Raw genomic sequence first — 14,815 nt, forward strand, 5'->3', positions numbered from 1 at the left:
AAGGATCACACAGAGAAAAAAAAAGAACTTTATTGTTCCCTCCAAGGGATTAATGCCAGGAAACAAATGGTCCCCATGTCCCCCACCTCTGGGGGGGACAGACCGACAGAACAGTGCAGGGTGAGGCATGGCCCCTCCACTCCGGGTTGAACTTCCAGCCCTTGCAGCCCCCTTACTCTAGCTGAAATTGGCAGTCCCGCCCTCGAGGAAATAGCGCCCTGGGCCAGGCCCGACCTCCAAGATACCACAGCTCTAAGGGGACAGGGGCTGGGGTCATCTCTGGGTTCATCCTCTGGCCCATCCCTCAGACCCAGGAACAGCTCCCCAAGGTGAGACACAAGGGTGGGACAGAGCTGCTGACTGAGGGTTCAGAAAGGGTTACACGGCCCGGGCTGCAGCACTCAAGCCAAAAGGGACCTGGGCTCCGGGGATCAGATCAGAAGCCGAGGCGAAGACATTCCATGTCGAGGCTGAGGTCCGGAGCCGGGGCTACTTGTCGATGAGCCCCCCCTCCTTGAGCTTGAAGTAGAAGAACTTCTCCAGGGCGCTGGCGCAGCGGCAGTACTCGCTGTCGGGGGGGTTGTACTCCCGGCAGTTGGCGATGACTCGCTGCAGGTCGGCCACGAAGAGCTTCCGGGTGACGTAGTAGCGGCTACGCAGCCGCTCTGTCATGGTCTTCAGGTCTGGGCAGTGGGAGAGAGGGGAGCCCTTTCGGAGGCTGAGGAGAACAGCTGGGGCTGTCCAGGGGGTAGGTCACAGCGGGCTGTGTGGCCCCGAGAGCAGGAGCCAGGGAAGGGGTGAGGATGGAGGCTCCTCACCTATGGGGAAGCGGATGACCTCGTAGTAGTCCGGGGCCTCTGACTTCTTCACAGGCTCCATGAAGGGCCAGGCACTGGGGTGCGACTGGAGAGGAGAACCGAGATGGGGTCAGGCCCGCTGTGCCCCGAGCCCGCTGTGCCTGCCACCCACCCAACTGGGTCCTGCAGCACAGCCACTGACTAGGGACCCCCAGAAGGGAACCTGGTCTCCCCACCTTGATCTGGGCCAGCAGGTTTTTGAGGGTTGTGTAGAGCTGGTCAGGGTCCTTCAGCTCCTTCCTGGGGTGAAAGATGTTGAGTCTGAGGGGCCTGGGCCCCTTGCCTCCCCAACTCCCTCCCCCTCCACACAACACTCACCCCTTCTCCTTCCCCAGTGGCTTCCAGCCTGTCTCTCCTGCAAAGTGGGGAGTAAGGAGAGCATCACTAAGAATGCCTGTCTGCACCCCGAGCGGGGCACCACCTCCCCGCCAAGACCCCTGCTCACGAATGCCGGGGACGCTCTCCACGGGGATCTGCCTCACACCCTCCTTGAAGCAGCTGAGCCCAGGGTAGACCTTTCGGATCTGAGCCTGCTTGCGCTCAATCAGCTTCTTGATGATCTAAGGGGAGGGCCTGAGGGGTCAACTCCGGCCCAGGAACAAACTGGACCCCCAGGATCAGAACCAGAGCCCCTGCCACTGAGTCCAGGTACCTCCCACCCAAACCTCAAGAGGCAGGGCAAGAACCAAGATCCTGGCCCTTCCCCACACCTGTACACGTGCACACCCCACAGACACACACACACATGTGCTCAGCCCACACGCACATTCTAGAAAAGCCCCCTGACCAATGTGTGCACAAACACCACACACACCTCCTTCTGCTTCTTGATGATGTGGGACAGCTCCGTGTAGGGGATCCGGGGATTCAGCTCACACTCCATCAGTGTTGCGCCCTCATAGTCCTTAATGTAGCCTAGGTATCGGCTCTTGGGCACCTTGATGTCTTTAGAGAAGCCCTAGGGAGTGGGCGTTGTGGCCAATCCGTCAGTGAGGCCTGGCTGACGCCCTTCCAACTCCACAGCCCTCCCCAGCACACATCCCCTCTCAGATTCCTGAGCCATCCTGTGTCCCAGCATGCTCTGCATTGTGTGGACTCAAAAGTCAGGTCAGCTGCCCCTCCTGATTCACCCCAGGAGCCTCCCAAATCTGGCCTCCTCCTGCTGTCCCGACTCAATCCTTCACCCGGGCAGCAGCCGGAGGAAGACAGGCATGACTCACTCCCCACAAGTGGCAGACAGAGCAGAAGACAGGAAGGGACTCCCGGTCCATCCACACCAGGGGGTTATAGAGAATGACCCCCAACACCCAGCAGGCAGGTGTGGGGTGTGGCAAGGGTCACCTGCTTTTTGAAGTAGCCAATGGCGTACTCATCAGCATAGGTGAGGAAGTAGAGGATGTTGTGCTTGATGTGATACTCCTTCAGGTGGTTCATCAGGTGAGTCCCATAGCCCTGTGGGGGAGGGGAGCAGGTGGGCCTGGTGCTGGCCAACTGAGAAGAGGGGGCGGACTGCAGCGGGGGTGGGCTGAGCTGAGGGATCCAGGGCAGGTAGGAGGAAGGTGAGCAGTGGAGGAAGGAGGGTTTATGGGAGGAAAGTGAAGGATGCTGGTTTCTAAGCACTTACTCTGGGTCAGGTGCCAAGGACGGTGCTTTACAAACCAGTTTTCAAGTTAACCCATGAGGTAGGTATTATTACCTTCACGTCACAAAAGGAAAAACTGAAACTCAGCCATGTAGGAAACATGTTCAATGGCAGGCGCCAGCCACGGTGGAGCAGGACCCAAGCCCCGTCAGAAAGCTGCTGGCCACAGGCTCGGAAGTGGGCGGAAGCGGGGTGACAAGGAGCCTACTCATCAGAGTCTCTGAACCCCGAGGAGGAGCTCTGCCTCTGACAGCTGTCTGGGCCCCCAGGCATCCTGCAGATCTGGGTTATGTCAACAAAAGAACCAAGGAACGCCAGGTGGTGTGTGGTGGAAGGACAGAAGCCAGGATTAGCACCCAGTGAAGGGCTAATGCAAAAATCAACTCCCCGAGGTATGGGAACGTTTTGAGAGAAGAAAATTCAGGGCTATTTAAACATGTCCTGGGCCCACTTGACAACAGGTGTTTTATCAACCCACAGCCGTCAAAGTGCAACTGCCACCTAGTGGGGGCGTGAGGAACTGTCGGGCCACTGGAAGAAGTGCCGGGTGCATGACCATCCCTCCTGCTCAGGCCTGGTCCACACTCAAGCACACACTCACCTTGACCTGCTCATTTGAGGTGACAGCACAGAAGACAATCTCTGTGAAGCCCTGGGTAGGAAACATGCGGAAGCAGATCCCACCAATGACCCGGCCGTCCTTGATCAAGGCCAGAGTCTTATGCTTCCTGAGGGGAAAAAAGGACAGTCACAGTTCCAACTTGTCCCCCAAATGCTCTTGAGGGTCCCACAGGCCCGGAGGCCTGAGCTACATTCAGTGCTGGGAACCGAGAAGCAAGAACCCTCAGGGGTGGCGGAAGAGGCAGGGAGGGTAGGGAGGCCAAGGAGAGCCACCGGGTGGGGGCCCTGGGGCTGGGGACGCACGGGTCAAAGACGAGGCGGGCGATGTACTCCTTGGGCATGCGCGGCAGCTGGTGGGAGAAGACATTCTGCAGCCCCACGAGCCAGAGCAACACCCGCCGGTTGGCCTTGGGCGTCAGCGAGTTGCCGATGACATGGAATTCGATGATGCCGCGGCGTTCCTCCAGGCGGGCTGTCTCGTCCCGGGCTGCGTTGGCCGACAGAAGGCTGGTCTGGGTACCAGAGGAGGGGTGGTGAGCCAGGTCTCAGGGGATGAGGCCCGCCCCCCTTGGGTCAGCAAGTGGGGCGGCCCACCTCCGGCCCCAGCATGGCGGCCGGGTCTGTGATCGTGAGCATGACCTCATTGACCAGCTCCATGGGAATGTCGCCCATCACACGCAGTCGCTTGGCATCTTCCAGAGTCAGGTTCTCCGGGAGTTTCCTCTTCTCGCCTGCTGGGGAGGTAGACAGGGTCTCCTAGGGATAGTGAGAGGTTGAGGGAGGGGTGAAGGAGGGTCAGAGTTTCAAGTACCCACCTGGCATTGGCTCAGCCCCTCCGGAATCCAGACTCAAGGAGCTATTGCTGCCCCCACCTATGGTGGGGCTGAAGATGGGTGTGCTGGGGACAACTGCTGCGCTGACTGTTGCTGAGAGAGACAGAAAAATCAGGAGGCAGGGGCTGAGGGGTCCCTCAAAGGGATCTGGGCTCCCACCCTGCCTTTCCCCACCTCTGCCAGCACAGCCCCCCCTCTATGCAGGGGTTTGAGCTCAGCCAGGGAGGACAGGGAAGAAGTTTCAGGACCCGTGGTGACATATACCTGGCCGGGGCACCAGCTGGGTCCCCTCTGAGGGCGGCATGGTGAAGCCCGACTCCCAGATAGGAGAGTTTGCCCCATAGATCTCCTCCTCCAGCATGGACAGGAATCTGCAGGGAGGGCAGTGTGTGGGGAGGGCACATTCCCCTTTCGCTCAATGCTTCCCTCTTTTCAGCTTGAGGAAGAAGGAAAACACAGGCACCCCAGGCCCCCAAAATGTCTCCAACCAAGGGTGCAGCCAGACACCAGAGGGCTGGAGGCAGAGCGAGACAGATGCCGCTCTCAGGGAACTGAGAGTAGAGTCTGAGAGTAGAGATGGCCCCTGCTTTCCGCCCAGGGGAAGGCACAGCCCCTGTCTTTAGGGAGCCCCTAATGGAAGAGAGAACAGGAGAATCCAGCACAGAGATAGAGGCCACAGTGGGCAGCATGGAGAGACAGGGCATGAACCAGGCCACCCTGTGCTGTGTGGTCAGGCAGGGAACCAAGTCACCCCAGGCCTTGGTATCAAAATGGGACTCAGAATCCACCCTCTCATGCCACCTCTTATTCCTACCTGGTAGTGGGGAGGCACTGGAAGGCCTGAATTACTGAGTAAAGGCTTCTTGAACTGGGTAACTACAAACCAGGTTTAAAATGAGGGAAAGGTAAGATAGAACCCCGGAAAATTATATTATAGAGAACAAGCGTAGGGGTATAAGTCAGTTCCACCTCCAGTGTAAGGGGTGTCTGGTTTCCTGGAGTGCTGTGGTGGGAAGGATTCTGAGCTTGTGTCCACGGGGACAATTAGTAATGTCTACCAGGGTGTGGGCGGGGGCAGTGTTAATATTCGGGCCATGTCCCTGTTACCCCCAGATTAGTACATGCAGAGGAAATGCTACAGCTTGTGTGTGGGCCATGGGCAAGACTGCCAGGTAGACACCCAGACCCCTGAAAGCTGATGGAGGGAGAGGAGGGCCGAATCCAGGAAGCCTTCCTGGGAAAGAGACGACAACTGGGGGGACTGGGCACAACCAGCCTTACTTGGGGAAGTGGGTGAGGATGAGGGTTCTCTTCTCGGGCACCAGCTTGTCCTTCTCCACCCGGAACTTCTCCAGCAGCTGCCGTCTGGTCACAGTGAAGATGGAGCGGAGGAGGCTTCGCCCGAAGACATGAGTGGTCTCGTAGCGGGGGAGGCTGTCGCAGCTTTGGGGCACATGGCAATAACAGAGCCACCTGGGGGAGTGGGCAGGCGGTGAGACGGGAAACCGCTGAGACCAGGGTGGCTTCTGCGCCTCCCCCGTGCCGTCGCTGGCCAGGCCTACCTGGTGTAATTGACCTTGTAGGTAGCCACGTCCTCAGCCTGAGACCTCTGCCGAAACTGGGCCGGCGTCTCAAGCTTCCAGTAGTTAAGGCAGAGCAGGAACATCTTTGAGAGCTCGAACATCGTCTGCCGCTCCCGGGGAGCCAAGTGACTAAACTTGTACTGCACAAAGTTCAGCACACCCTGAAAGGGACAGGCGGGTTACCAAACCCAGGAGGAGGGGTCAGCAGCCAGCAGGTCTTCTTAACCAAAAGCAGGTGCTTTCTGAGGACAGGGAAAAGGCCCCCCCCCCCACTCCAAGGCTCTCAGTGAAGGGGAACTATGGCCTTGTCCCACCCCACTCCAGAACCACCCTGGTCTCATCAAACATCCTCCCTTTTCTGAGTATCTCTCCCATTCTCAGTCTGAGAAGATGGGGAAACAAAGGCTCCCCACTTCCCCAAGAGGCCCCCAATTCTCTTACCACTTTCCTCACCTCACCTGCTCAATATTAGGTTTCTCAAATGGGGGGCTGCCGAGGGATCCCTCCACTACAGGCCGGGTCATCTGCAGGATGCATTTCCGCAGGAGCTGGAAGAGAGGATGGCGCAGGGGTCAGAGCTGCAAACACCACACTCCTCACTTCCTCCCTCCCTCACAGGGAGCTCACCTTGAAGAGGTAGAAATAGACCTGCTTGGTGTCCGTGTCCTCCTCCTTGTGAACAGACATGAACAGGTTCTCCACGTCCACCACCATCCCCAGGAGCCGGTTAATTTCATCCTCTGATACGTTCTCCAGGTGGGACACATGGTCAGCTGAAAGACGGGCAGGTGGCAGAGTTGGGGAAGTAGGATCAACAGGACTTCCTGGTCCTTTCACCACCAGCGCAGGCGCAACCTCAGTCCCTCCAACCAGTGCAGCCAGCAACCAGTTCACTGCTGCTGTCAGCCCCTGGGTGGCCTCCCGAGTCTTCTGGCCCAGCTGATTTTTTTTCCTCCTCCTTTGGGGCACACACACTACCAACCCAACCCTCATTAGGAGGCAACTTAGGTTTTCCAGAGAAGAAGCTTAGTGGCACCTGTGCAAGCAGGACCCAGCTGCTGCCCTCCACTCCCACCCCAGTTCCCAGCGCACCAGCTGCCTTACCTAAAGGGTGCTCACAGCTGCGGCACAGCTCGCTCAGGTTGGCAGCTGGTTGCTGGAGATCCATGCGGGGTGCAGTGGGGGGCTTGGGGTTTTTCCAGCCATTACACTTGCAGGTTTCATTGGCCTGAAGGCACAAAGTTCAGTCAATGACCCTATGCTCGGGGGACAAAAAAGCGCTCCCCAGTCAGTTTTGCTCCCATTCCCACCGGAGCCCAAGGATGCCCCAAGCCCCGCCCCTTTTACCCCAGACCCCGCCCCCACCTTGCAAGCCGAGAAGACCCCGAGCTTCTCGAGCTTCTTGGCGCGCGGCAGTCCTCGGACTTGCGCCTTCCTCTGGCTGGCGCGCTGCTGCTGGCTCAGGCCAGGTCGAGCCGGATCCCCCCCGCTTCCGGTCCCCCCACTTCCTACCCCAGGCCCCCCAGTCCCGGTGCTCCCGGCTGGGGTTGCAGCTGGGGCTGGGGCTGGTGCCGGAGTGGGAGCCGGAGTTGGGGCGGAAGCCGGGCTGGGGGCAGGAGTCGGAGTTGGGGCAGGGGCTGGGGACTGAAGGGGCCGGGGCTGCGAGGCCGGGGCCGGGGTCGAGGCCTGGGAAGGTTCCGCCATGGCCTCCCCCGCAGCGGAGCGCGGCGCGGCGCTCCCAGCCCTAGGGCCGCATGGGCAACCGGCGCTCAGTGCGCAGGCGTCGCTGCCCCGGAGCATGATGGGAGTTGTAGTCATACACGGTCGCTCCCTTAATCTCCAGCTTCCAGACTTTTCTGTCCTGTGTCTTGGTCCCAGACAGCCAAACTAGGCCGAGGCGGCACCCAAGACTGACCTCTGCTCACTTCTAATCCCTCTTGAAGGCTTCCGGGATAGACTAAATTGCTGTCTTCTTGGGAAGGAAAAGCATTCCAGAAAACAGGTTTCTTTTTAGGGGGAAGTCGTGGGCTCTGCTCACCTCTCAAACCCCAGGTAGACGCGCAGGCCCAGACCTAGGGTCCTGTTGGCCTCCGGGCACATCTCTCTCCCACCCTCACAAGGGGAAGCACCATCACACACATCTGCGGACACAGAACTGCAGCTGCACAGATTAAATAGCAGCACCTCTAGTTCTTGACCTATGAAGTGGTTACACAAATGTGTTCTCTTGTCACAATTCAACTGTGCCCTTTTTTGTGTACTTTTCTGCATATACATTATACTTCGACAGAAAGTTTATTATAAAAGCACTGAGCGCCAGAGACATGGCCATGATCACCAAGGAGGGGAGGGGCCTCTCCAGGTTTGGGAACAGCTCTGGCCCCAAGTAGTGGGTACCAGGCAGGGAGTGGCCCCGGAGCCCAGACCTGCTGCAGTCGATCAACCTCAGAGTTGAATTAGGAAAGCCAGAAAGTCATGCTCACCTCCTAATATCACAGGAGACTAAGAAAGGCAGGACGCTTCTAGAGATCAACTCAACTTGATCTCCATGTGGCACCAGGAGGGGCTCCAGGATGTTTTCCAAACTTGTTCAGTGGGTCCAACTGGGTCACAGACCCTGGCAGCCTTGGCCCATTGGTGGAGTGGGGTGAGGATCTGAGAAAGGGGCAAGATCCTTCATAAAAGCAGCAGGCAGGCCAGGGTGCTGATCTGATGGGTAGAAAGATGTGCAAAGATCACCTGAATTCTGCCAAGAACTTGCAGGAAGTCAAGGGGGCCCAGCAGAACAGGGTAGAACCAAGCTGCAAAGGGCACTTGAGCAGTGAGCACCCTGGCTCTGGTGTCTGAGCACCATGCCCGCAGCCTAGTGCCGTTGAACAGCAGTTGATCATTCAGCAGTGGTCTCCCCAAGAGTCAGGTGCACACAGGTGCCCCAGCCTGGCGCTTGTTGAACAGAACCAGGCCTTGCTGGGGGAAGACCTGCCAGCTGCCAGGGATGATGTCTTTGTTGAGACTGGTTTCCAGGTGATGACGGATGCCCACAGCTTCACCCCTTAGGAAATGGTGGTGCAAGTGGACAGCCAGTACCTGATGGTGACCTGCCAGCGGCAAGTGGAAGGTTGCAAGCAGATGGGGACAGCTACTTCGTGGGACCTAAGACTCACTGGGAGATGCAACAACTGCCCAAGCTGGGTCCCACCGGCTGTACCTGCTACCTGACCCCCTCTGGCCAGTTGTACATCCACAGCCAGTGCCAAATGCTAACTCCCCAAGCCCATACCTCTTGGGGTCTGCCCACGAGGCTCAGGGGCAGGGGCTCTAGCCTGACACACTTAACAGCTGGGGTGTGTGTCAGCAGCCTTGGCACTGGTGGAGTTTGGGGTCAAAAGTAGAGGTGTAGCAAAGGCAGAGAAAGGCCAAGCAGAGGGGCCCAGGCAGCAGGAAAGGCACAGTAGGGTGGTGGGCCATCAAGAACCAAGCGTATGTGGCACTGGGAGAAGCTGGAGGTTGGTTGCAGTGTTGCCTGGCCCACCTCAGCCCAATGCCCTTGGCAGCAGGAAAGGCACATCAGGGTGGTGGTCCATCAAGAACCAAGCCTAGGGCCTCCCCGGTGGCGCAGCGGTTGAGCGCTGGGTTGCGATGCTGCCCGCGGCCTCTGCGACGCCGGTTCAATCGCCGGCTGCTCCCCGGCCACTGGAGGAGGGTCCCACGTGGTGCGCAGACCTCTCCTGCCGCCCGCTGCTCCCCTCAGCAGTGTACTTCGGTCCTTCTGCCTGCTCTGCTCCCCGCTCTGGCTCTGGTGGATTCTCTCACCCTCCCACGCTTCTGACTGTACCCAGTGCTTGTATAAATAAATAAACAAATCTTAAAAAAAAAAACCAAGCCTATGTGGCACTGGGAGAAGCTGGAGGCAGAAGTGTTGGCTGGTCCACCTCAGCCCACTGCCCTGGGCAGCAGCTCCAGCAGGGAGCCACAGAGGCCAGGAAGGCCAATGGGCATCAGGTTCCAGAACCAGCAGAGGGCCCTGAGAGAGTAAGGGCCAGATGGCCTGGACTTGGTACAGGGCTGCTGCGGCCCATAGAGGTGAAGAAGCCTGGGGACCACAGCTTGGCCTTCTGACCAGTCCCAGGCTCCAGGGGACATCAGTGTTCCTTCCTCCTCAGGGGCCTGGCATAGAGTAGCCATAACCTCAAAGGGATGCTTGATGTTTCAGAGAACAATTATTTTTAAATACAGACTGTGTATCATCCCCAGTATAATCTGGAGGACCCTCAACTTCAAAGTTGGTGAGGTCCAGCCCAGGCTGGTAGGACATCGCCGCACTCCACTAAAGCCAGTAACTGTGAAGGCCCCTTTCTCTTGGTTACCACGACCACCAGCATCTCCTCATTTGGGGGAAGGGGAAGGCAGGGAGGGGAGAGACGTGCTTTGCTTTAACGAGATTTACTGAACTGTTTTCAGTTAACTTCACGTAAGCTGGAGGGTATGGTCTGATACACTCTGCCAGAGAAAGACAAGGACAACAAGCTAGAGGTCGATCGATCGGCTGACTATATTGACAAGATACTGATTGGTTACATGTTGAAGAAAACATACAATACAAAATACAGAAAAAGTTGGTTCCATCCCCTCCCACTCCCCCCCCTTACCCACCCATCCCCAAATACTTATCATCGTGATTTGGTCAGAACAGGGCTCAGAGCCAGAGGTCAGGGTGACCCAGGACGAGGGGGTGGGGGCGGGCTGTGGGCATTGGGTTCATGGCTGTCACGATAATGCTGTGGTGATGCTGTGGTCTCTCCCAGCTGCGCGTCAGGGCCGGGGGGCTGGGGGTCTGCAGCCTGATGACATCAGCCGAAGAGTCTCTCCCTTCCAGTGCCCCTAAGGCCTGCCCGTAACCAAGCCCACTCCACACACGGTAAGGATACAGATGCTCTTGCTGAGTGTGCTAATCAGCAAGAGGAAAAGGAAGGGTAACTGCTCTATCCCCTCCTCCACGTAGAAGGGTTGGGGGCACAGGAGCCCGTGGCTGCGACCAGCAAAGGAAGAGCGGGAGAGCAGTAGGAAGGGCAGGAAGTGGGAAGAGGAGATCACATATATTAAAAAAGTGACTTAAGACTTAAAATTGAATTAGTATTTGTACACAAAGGTGCAGGTGGAGTATTTCACTTCACCCTATGAGCAAAATTATATAGAGAAATCATGGTGGACCCCTCCCCCTGTCCCCCCCACCCCCCCGTGGTGGCCCGAGTCGTTAAGTGCGATTGGTTAGAGTGGATTCCAGTCGGGTCGTTCGGGCGGAGGAGGTGGGGGCAGTGGGCAGGCAAGGGGCTCAGTTGCTGCAGCACTGGCTCCGGCTGGCTGGGTTGTTCTCCTGGAGGTCCACGCCTCGGTTCCGGCCTGGAGCACCAGCTGCATTCTGGGGCTCATTCTTGGGAAGCTTCTTAGCTGTTTGGGAGAAGACGGGAAAAACGTGTTTATGAGAGTACCCCAGCATTCTCCCCCAAACCCACTTGAGTAGAACCTGGCCTTTCCCACCCAGTCACTGAGAACTAACATACCGAGGGCTTCTAAGTGCCTGGCGCGTTCTGAGCATTACTGAGGCAGGAGAAGTTAAATGACCAGCCCAAGACCACATCGTTAATAAGATGCAGAGCTAGAATTCAAACCCAGGAAAAACGACTCCCTAGCCAGATGAGGCCAAAAATCCCAAGATGTGGGTTAGGGGGATGGTGATGAAGGGTTTTAAGTGGGTGGCAAGCTAAAGGTTCAGGAAATGAAAGGTTGAGACTTTGGCTCAGGCTTTAGAAACTTTTGGGAATCAGACAAAGAGGAAAACACTTTTATGAAAACATTACAAATGATGACAGTTGTGTTGGTGACGGGAGCCCAGACACCTATTACAGAACAGCTGGCAAGCAATACAGGGCCCCGGTTAGAGGGTGGGGGACAAGAAGAGCAACTTACCTATTGCCATGAAAATTTCATTCACGTTCATTGCGGTCTTTGCGGATGTCTCCATGAACAGCAAACTATTGTCATCTGCATAGGCTTGTGCTTCCTGGTTTGGATGGAGGTGAGAGAGTGGGTGGGACAGAAATGTTGACAGCCAGCAGGGACCGGGGCCCAGAATAAAAACCTTCCCTGATCATGTAACAGACCGCATGCAGGGAGCTTCAGGCCCAAGGGTTCCCCCAAGACACCTGTACCACACCCCCTGCTCCTTTCTTCACACTGAGCACCCCTCAGCTCACAGACATTGGCAGACTTTGACTTGGGTTTCCCGAGGACCATCCTGCCTTCCTGCTCTTCAAGATCACTAGGCTAGAAAATACTTCTAGAAAGTTAGCCTATAAATCCCCCTGCACATTTGTACAAAAGCACAGAAGGACATGGCTGTCGACTGCAGCACCATCTCTAGTCTCGTCACACACAAGGTGGCAGTCCATCAGCAGAGGACTAGTAGGAAGGACATGAAATACACAACATCCCCATCTATGCAGAGAGATCACATGCACACACATTTCTGCAGAGATGAGGAACTTGGGGACCGGAGATTGTGTTTCTAGGGTCAGAGACAGCGCATTCTTCTGGGAGGGTTTAAATGCAGGAAAAAAGTATTTCTTTTCCAATAAGTTTCATAAAAAGTCAGTTTACAGAGAAAACAAGCAGATGCTTCAGCTATCTGTCACGCTCGTATCCCGCCACCAAAGAACAAGGAAACAGATGCCCGCTTCTTTCATGTTGATGCTTGAGTCTCGAGGACAACAAATCAAAGCCCCTGCTGCCTCCCAACACGGCCCTTCCCTGAGCTGGTGAGCCACTGCGGGGGCCGGGGAGGGGGCGGGGGGCCAGAGGAGCCAACTTCCTCCTCACCCCCAAGTCCTGTCCATCCCCCCACCTGGAATTGCACGGCTCTCTTGCTGGCCAGGTCCGCCTTGTTACCCGCGAGTGCGATGACAATGTTGGGGCTGGCCTGCCTCTGTAACTCCTTCACCCAGTTCTTGGCCCGTGCAAACGTATCCTGAGGAGACAGGGTCAGACCATCAAAGGGACAGAAGAACAATTCTGTCCAGAACCACCCACTAGAGAAACTTAAGCCAGCAGATCCAAGGTGCCTAAGATGTCAGCACCCAAAGGATTCTGGTGAGACAACCCCGAACGACAGACGAGCGCTGCCCACACCCCGTCTAAGAATGGAGGGTTGAGAAGTAAGGGAAAATCTTTACTGTGTTGGTGATGTCATAGACCACGATGGCAGCCTGGGCCCCCCGATAGTACATGGGGGCCAGGCTGTGATACCGCTCCTGTCCAGCTGTGTCCCAGATCTCAAACTTGACTGTTGTGTCGTCCAAGCAGACGGTCTGTGTGAGGAAGGCCGCTGTAGGAGGGAAAGCGGTGTTAGCCAGCAAGAAGGGGCTGGAGAGGCCACCCTTCATACCGCACCCAGGCCCGGCACTCGGAAGCCTTCTGCTGAGAGGGACGCGGCAGGGCCCCACCCTGGCCGCCAAAGCGGGCAGCGGCAGGGCCAGTGGAGGCTGTTTTGTGTGTGTCAATGGGGACGGGGAGGGCACGGGCTGAAGAGGAATGTGGCAAGGGGCAGGAGAGGGGAAGCCGGGAAAACCTGACCCCAGGCCTGGAAGGGTGGGCATGCGCCCCTCCTTCCTCCCCTCAGGGAGCAGTCCAGCTGGAAGCCCCACGAGCCCCTCAGTTTGCTCTAGCCCCGAGGTGTCGCTGGCCTTCGGTTTCCTGAGGACATCCTCACACACTCAGTTATGCTGGGGACGCCTGAAAGTACAAGCTGTTCCACTGCCAGGCAGAGGCGGGGTGGCCAGTTCCCCAACCGCCCCCGCCACCTCCAGGCACGCTGACTGGCTGTCACCCCCAGCTTTGACCTAGACTCATTCCTGACTGGCCACCCTATGGTTCGACCTTCAGGGAACACAGTGACCCTATCTCTGGAGAGAGGAGGAGGGGAACACAGGCATTTAACGCAAAGGCTTCCTGGGAGGAAGTCTAGGGCTGGGAGAGGCAGGCAGGTAGGTGTCCCCTGTGCCCCAGACCCAGCAAGGATCCCAGAAAACTTGGTGAGGAAAGCCTGCTTTCCTCATCTGCCCCCCAGCCGAGGGGCCAGGACACCGCCTTACTTCCCCCTCTCCAGCTCCCGAGTGCTGAGGAGGCAGCAGGAGACTGCTGACACGGCCCGTTTTGTTTCCAGCTGCCTGGAAACCTCCAACCAAGAGGCTAGAGAAAGGGTGAATGAAGCCCAAGCTCGGCCTGAGCACTCAAGGTTTATACTAACCACTGAGTCAGGGGCCTAAGCACAGACCCTCACATCCTAAATGCCGACCACTGGGAAATTGATGACACACTCCAAGCTCAAGAAAGGTCAGCTTCAGAAAGGCCTGCCCACTCATCAAGGCCATCTCCCCATTCTGGAAGTGAGAGAGGCCAGGCTAGACGTTCTGCCTGGCATAGTAAGAAGACCCGGATAGTCCAGGTCAGGAGGAGGGCCGGAGCCAAGGCCACACAATGAGAGGAGGGACGGAACGAGAGGTGCAACGAGGAGAGGAGGCACATTCTCTACTCCTGGCTATTCCCAAGGCCATGCTTATTAGGACTCCAGCCGCTTGACCAGCTGTGGAGCCTATCCTGGGGCCCAGATGAGGAAGAGGTGCTGCCGCCCCAGGCATGAGAGCCTCCCTGGGCAGGCAGCTCCCTTCTCCTCAATGCCAAGGTGTTTTTTGGCCTGCCGGAGGTCACCTAGCACCCTGGTGCGCACTCACCTCCAATTGTGCTCTCCTGGTACTCATGAAATTGGCCCTTGACAAAGCGGAGGACGAGGCTGGACTTGCCTACTGCGGACTCCCCCAGCAGGACCAGCTTAAACTGACAGATCTTGTTCCCTGCTGCTGGTCCATTGGGTCTCGCTGCACCTCCCCGACCCGCCATGGCCCTTCCCGCTGTAGAGGTACCAATGAGCGTGGGGCAGGGCTGGCGCTATGCAAAGAGGCACTTAGTGGGGAGGGGGGCTCCAACTGCAAGAGAGCAAACAGAAGTAGGGGGTTAGCTCAGAGATCGCAACCTGGTGACCAGGCTGACGGCCTCCCCGCACCCCCACCCAAGCCCACCCCAGGAGTCAGAAGCAGCCTAACCAGGCCCCTCTGACCAGGCCCCCGGATCCACTCTACATGTATCTGAGAGGAAAGAGGAAAGTGGTCTCCCACCTTTAGGTTCTGAGCAAACACACTGGCCTCCCAAACCCAACCATGTACAATC

General features: G+C 57.4%; 2 protein-coding genes across 4 annotated transcripts; both read right to left on the minus strand.

Annotated features, from left to right (window-relative positions):
• Positions 1-489: 489 nt before the first annotated feature.
• Positions 490-7,308, minus strand: KAT2A (lysine acetyltransferase 2A; the record flags this gene model as incomplete). 3 transcript variants are annotated; one of them, XM_084239294.1, is made up of 18 exons in its annotated part: positions 6,902-7,308; positions 6,641-6,764; positions 6,164-6,309; positions 5,995-6,084; positions 5,516-5,697; positions 5,235-5,426; positions 4,218-4,324; positions 3,936-4,046; positions 3,715-3,854; positions 3,424-3,632; positions 3,101-3,227; positions 2,199-2,309; positions 1,672-1,815; positions 1,303-1,417; positions 1,176-1,212; positions 1,034-1,097; positions 819-903; positions 490-683 (listed from the first exon to the last, which is right to left on the minus strand). In XM_084239294.1, exons 1-18 carry the CDS (start codon positions 7,238-7,240, stop codon positions 490-492), a joined length of 2,517 nt encoding a protein of 838 aa, XP_084095420.1. In that variant the 5' UTR covers positions 7,241-7,308. The 3 variants fall into 3 exon arrangements, with proteins under 3 accessions (XP_084095420.1, XP_084095421.1, XP_084095422.1); XM_084239295.1 differs by having other exon boundaries at positions 3,715-3,851; positions 6,902-7,283; XM_084239296.1 differs by having other exon boundaries at positions 1,669-1,815; positions 3,715-3,851; positions 6,902-7,283.
• Positions 7,309-10,868: 3,560 nt separating this feature from the next.
• RAB5C (RAB5C, member RAS oncogene family) lies at positions 10,869-14,559 on the minus strand (the record flags this gene model as incomplete). The annotated part of the gene is made up of 5 exons (XM_084239379.1): positions 14,323-14,559; positions 12,766-12,917; positions 12,438-12,560; positions 11,504-11,597; positions 10,869-10,984 (listed from the first exon to the last, which is right to left on the minus strand). The coding sequence occupies exons 1-5, from the start codon at positions 14,486-14,488 to the stop codon at positions 10,869-10,871; spliced, it is 651 nt and encodes a 216-aa protein (XP_084095505.1). The 5' UTR covers positions 14,489-14,559.
• Positions 14,560-14,815: the final 256 nt, after the last annotated feature.

This window comes from Talpa europaea (genome assembly GCF_964194135.1).
Source record: "Talpa europaea genome assembly, chromosome: 7".
Classification (NCBI taxonomy): Eukaryota; Metazoa; Chordata; class Mammalia; order Eulipotyphla; family Talpidae; genus Talpa; species Talpa europaea.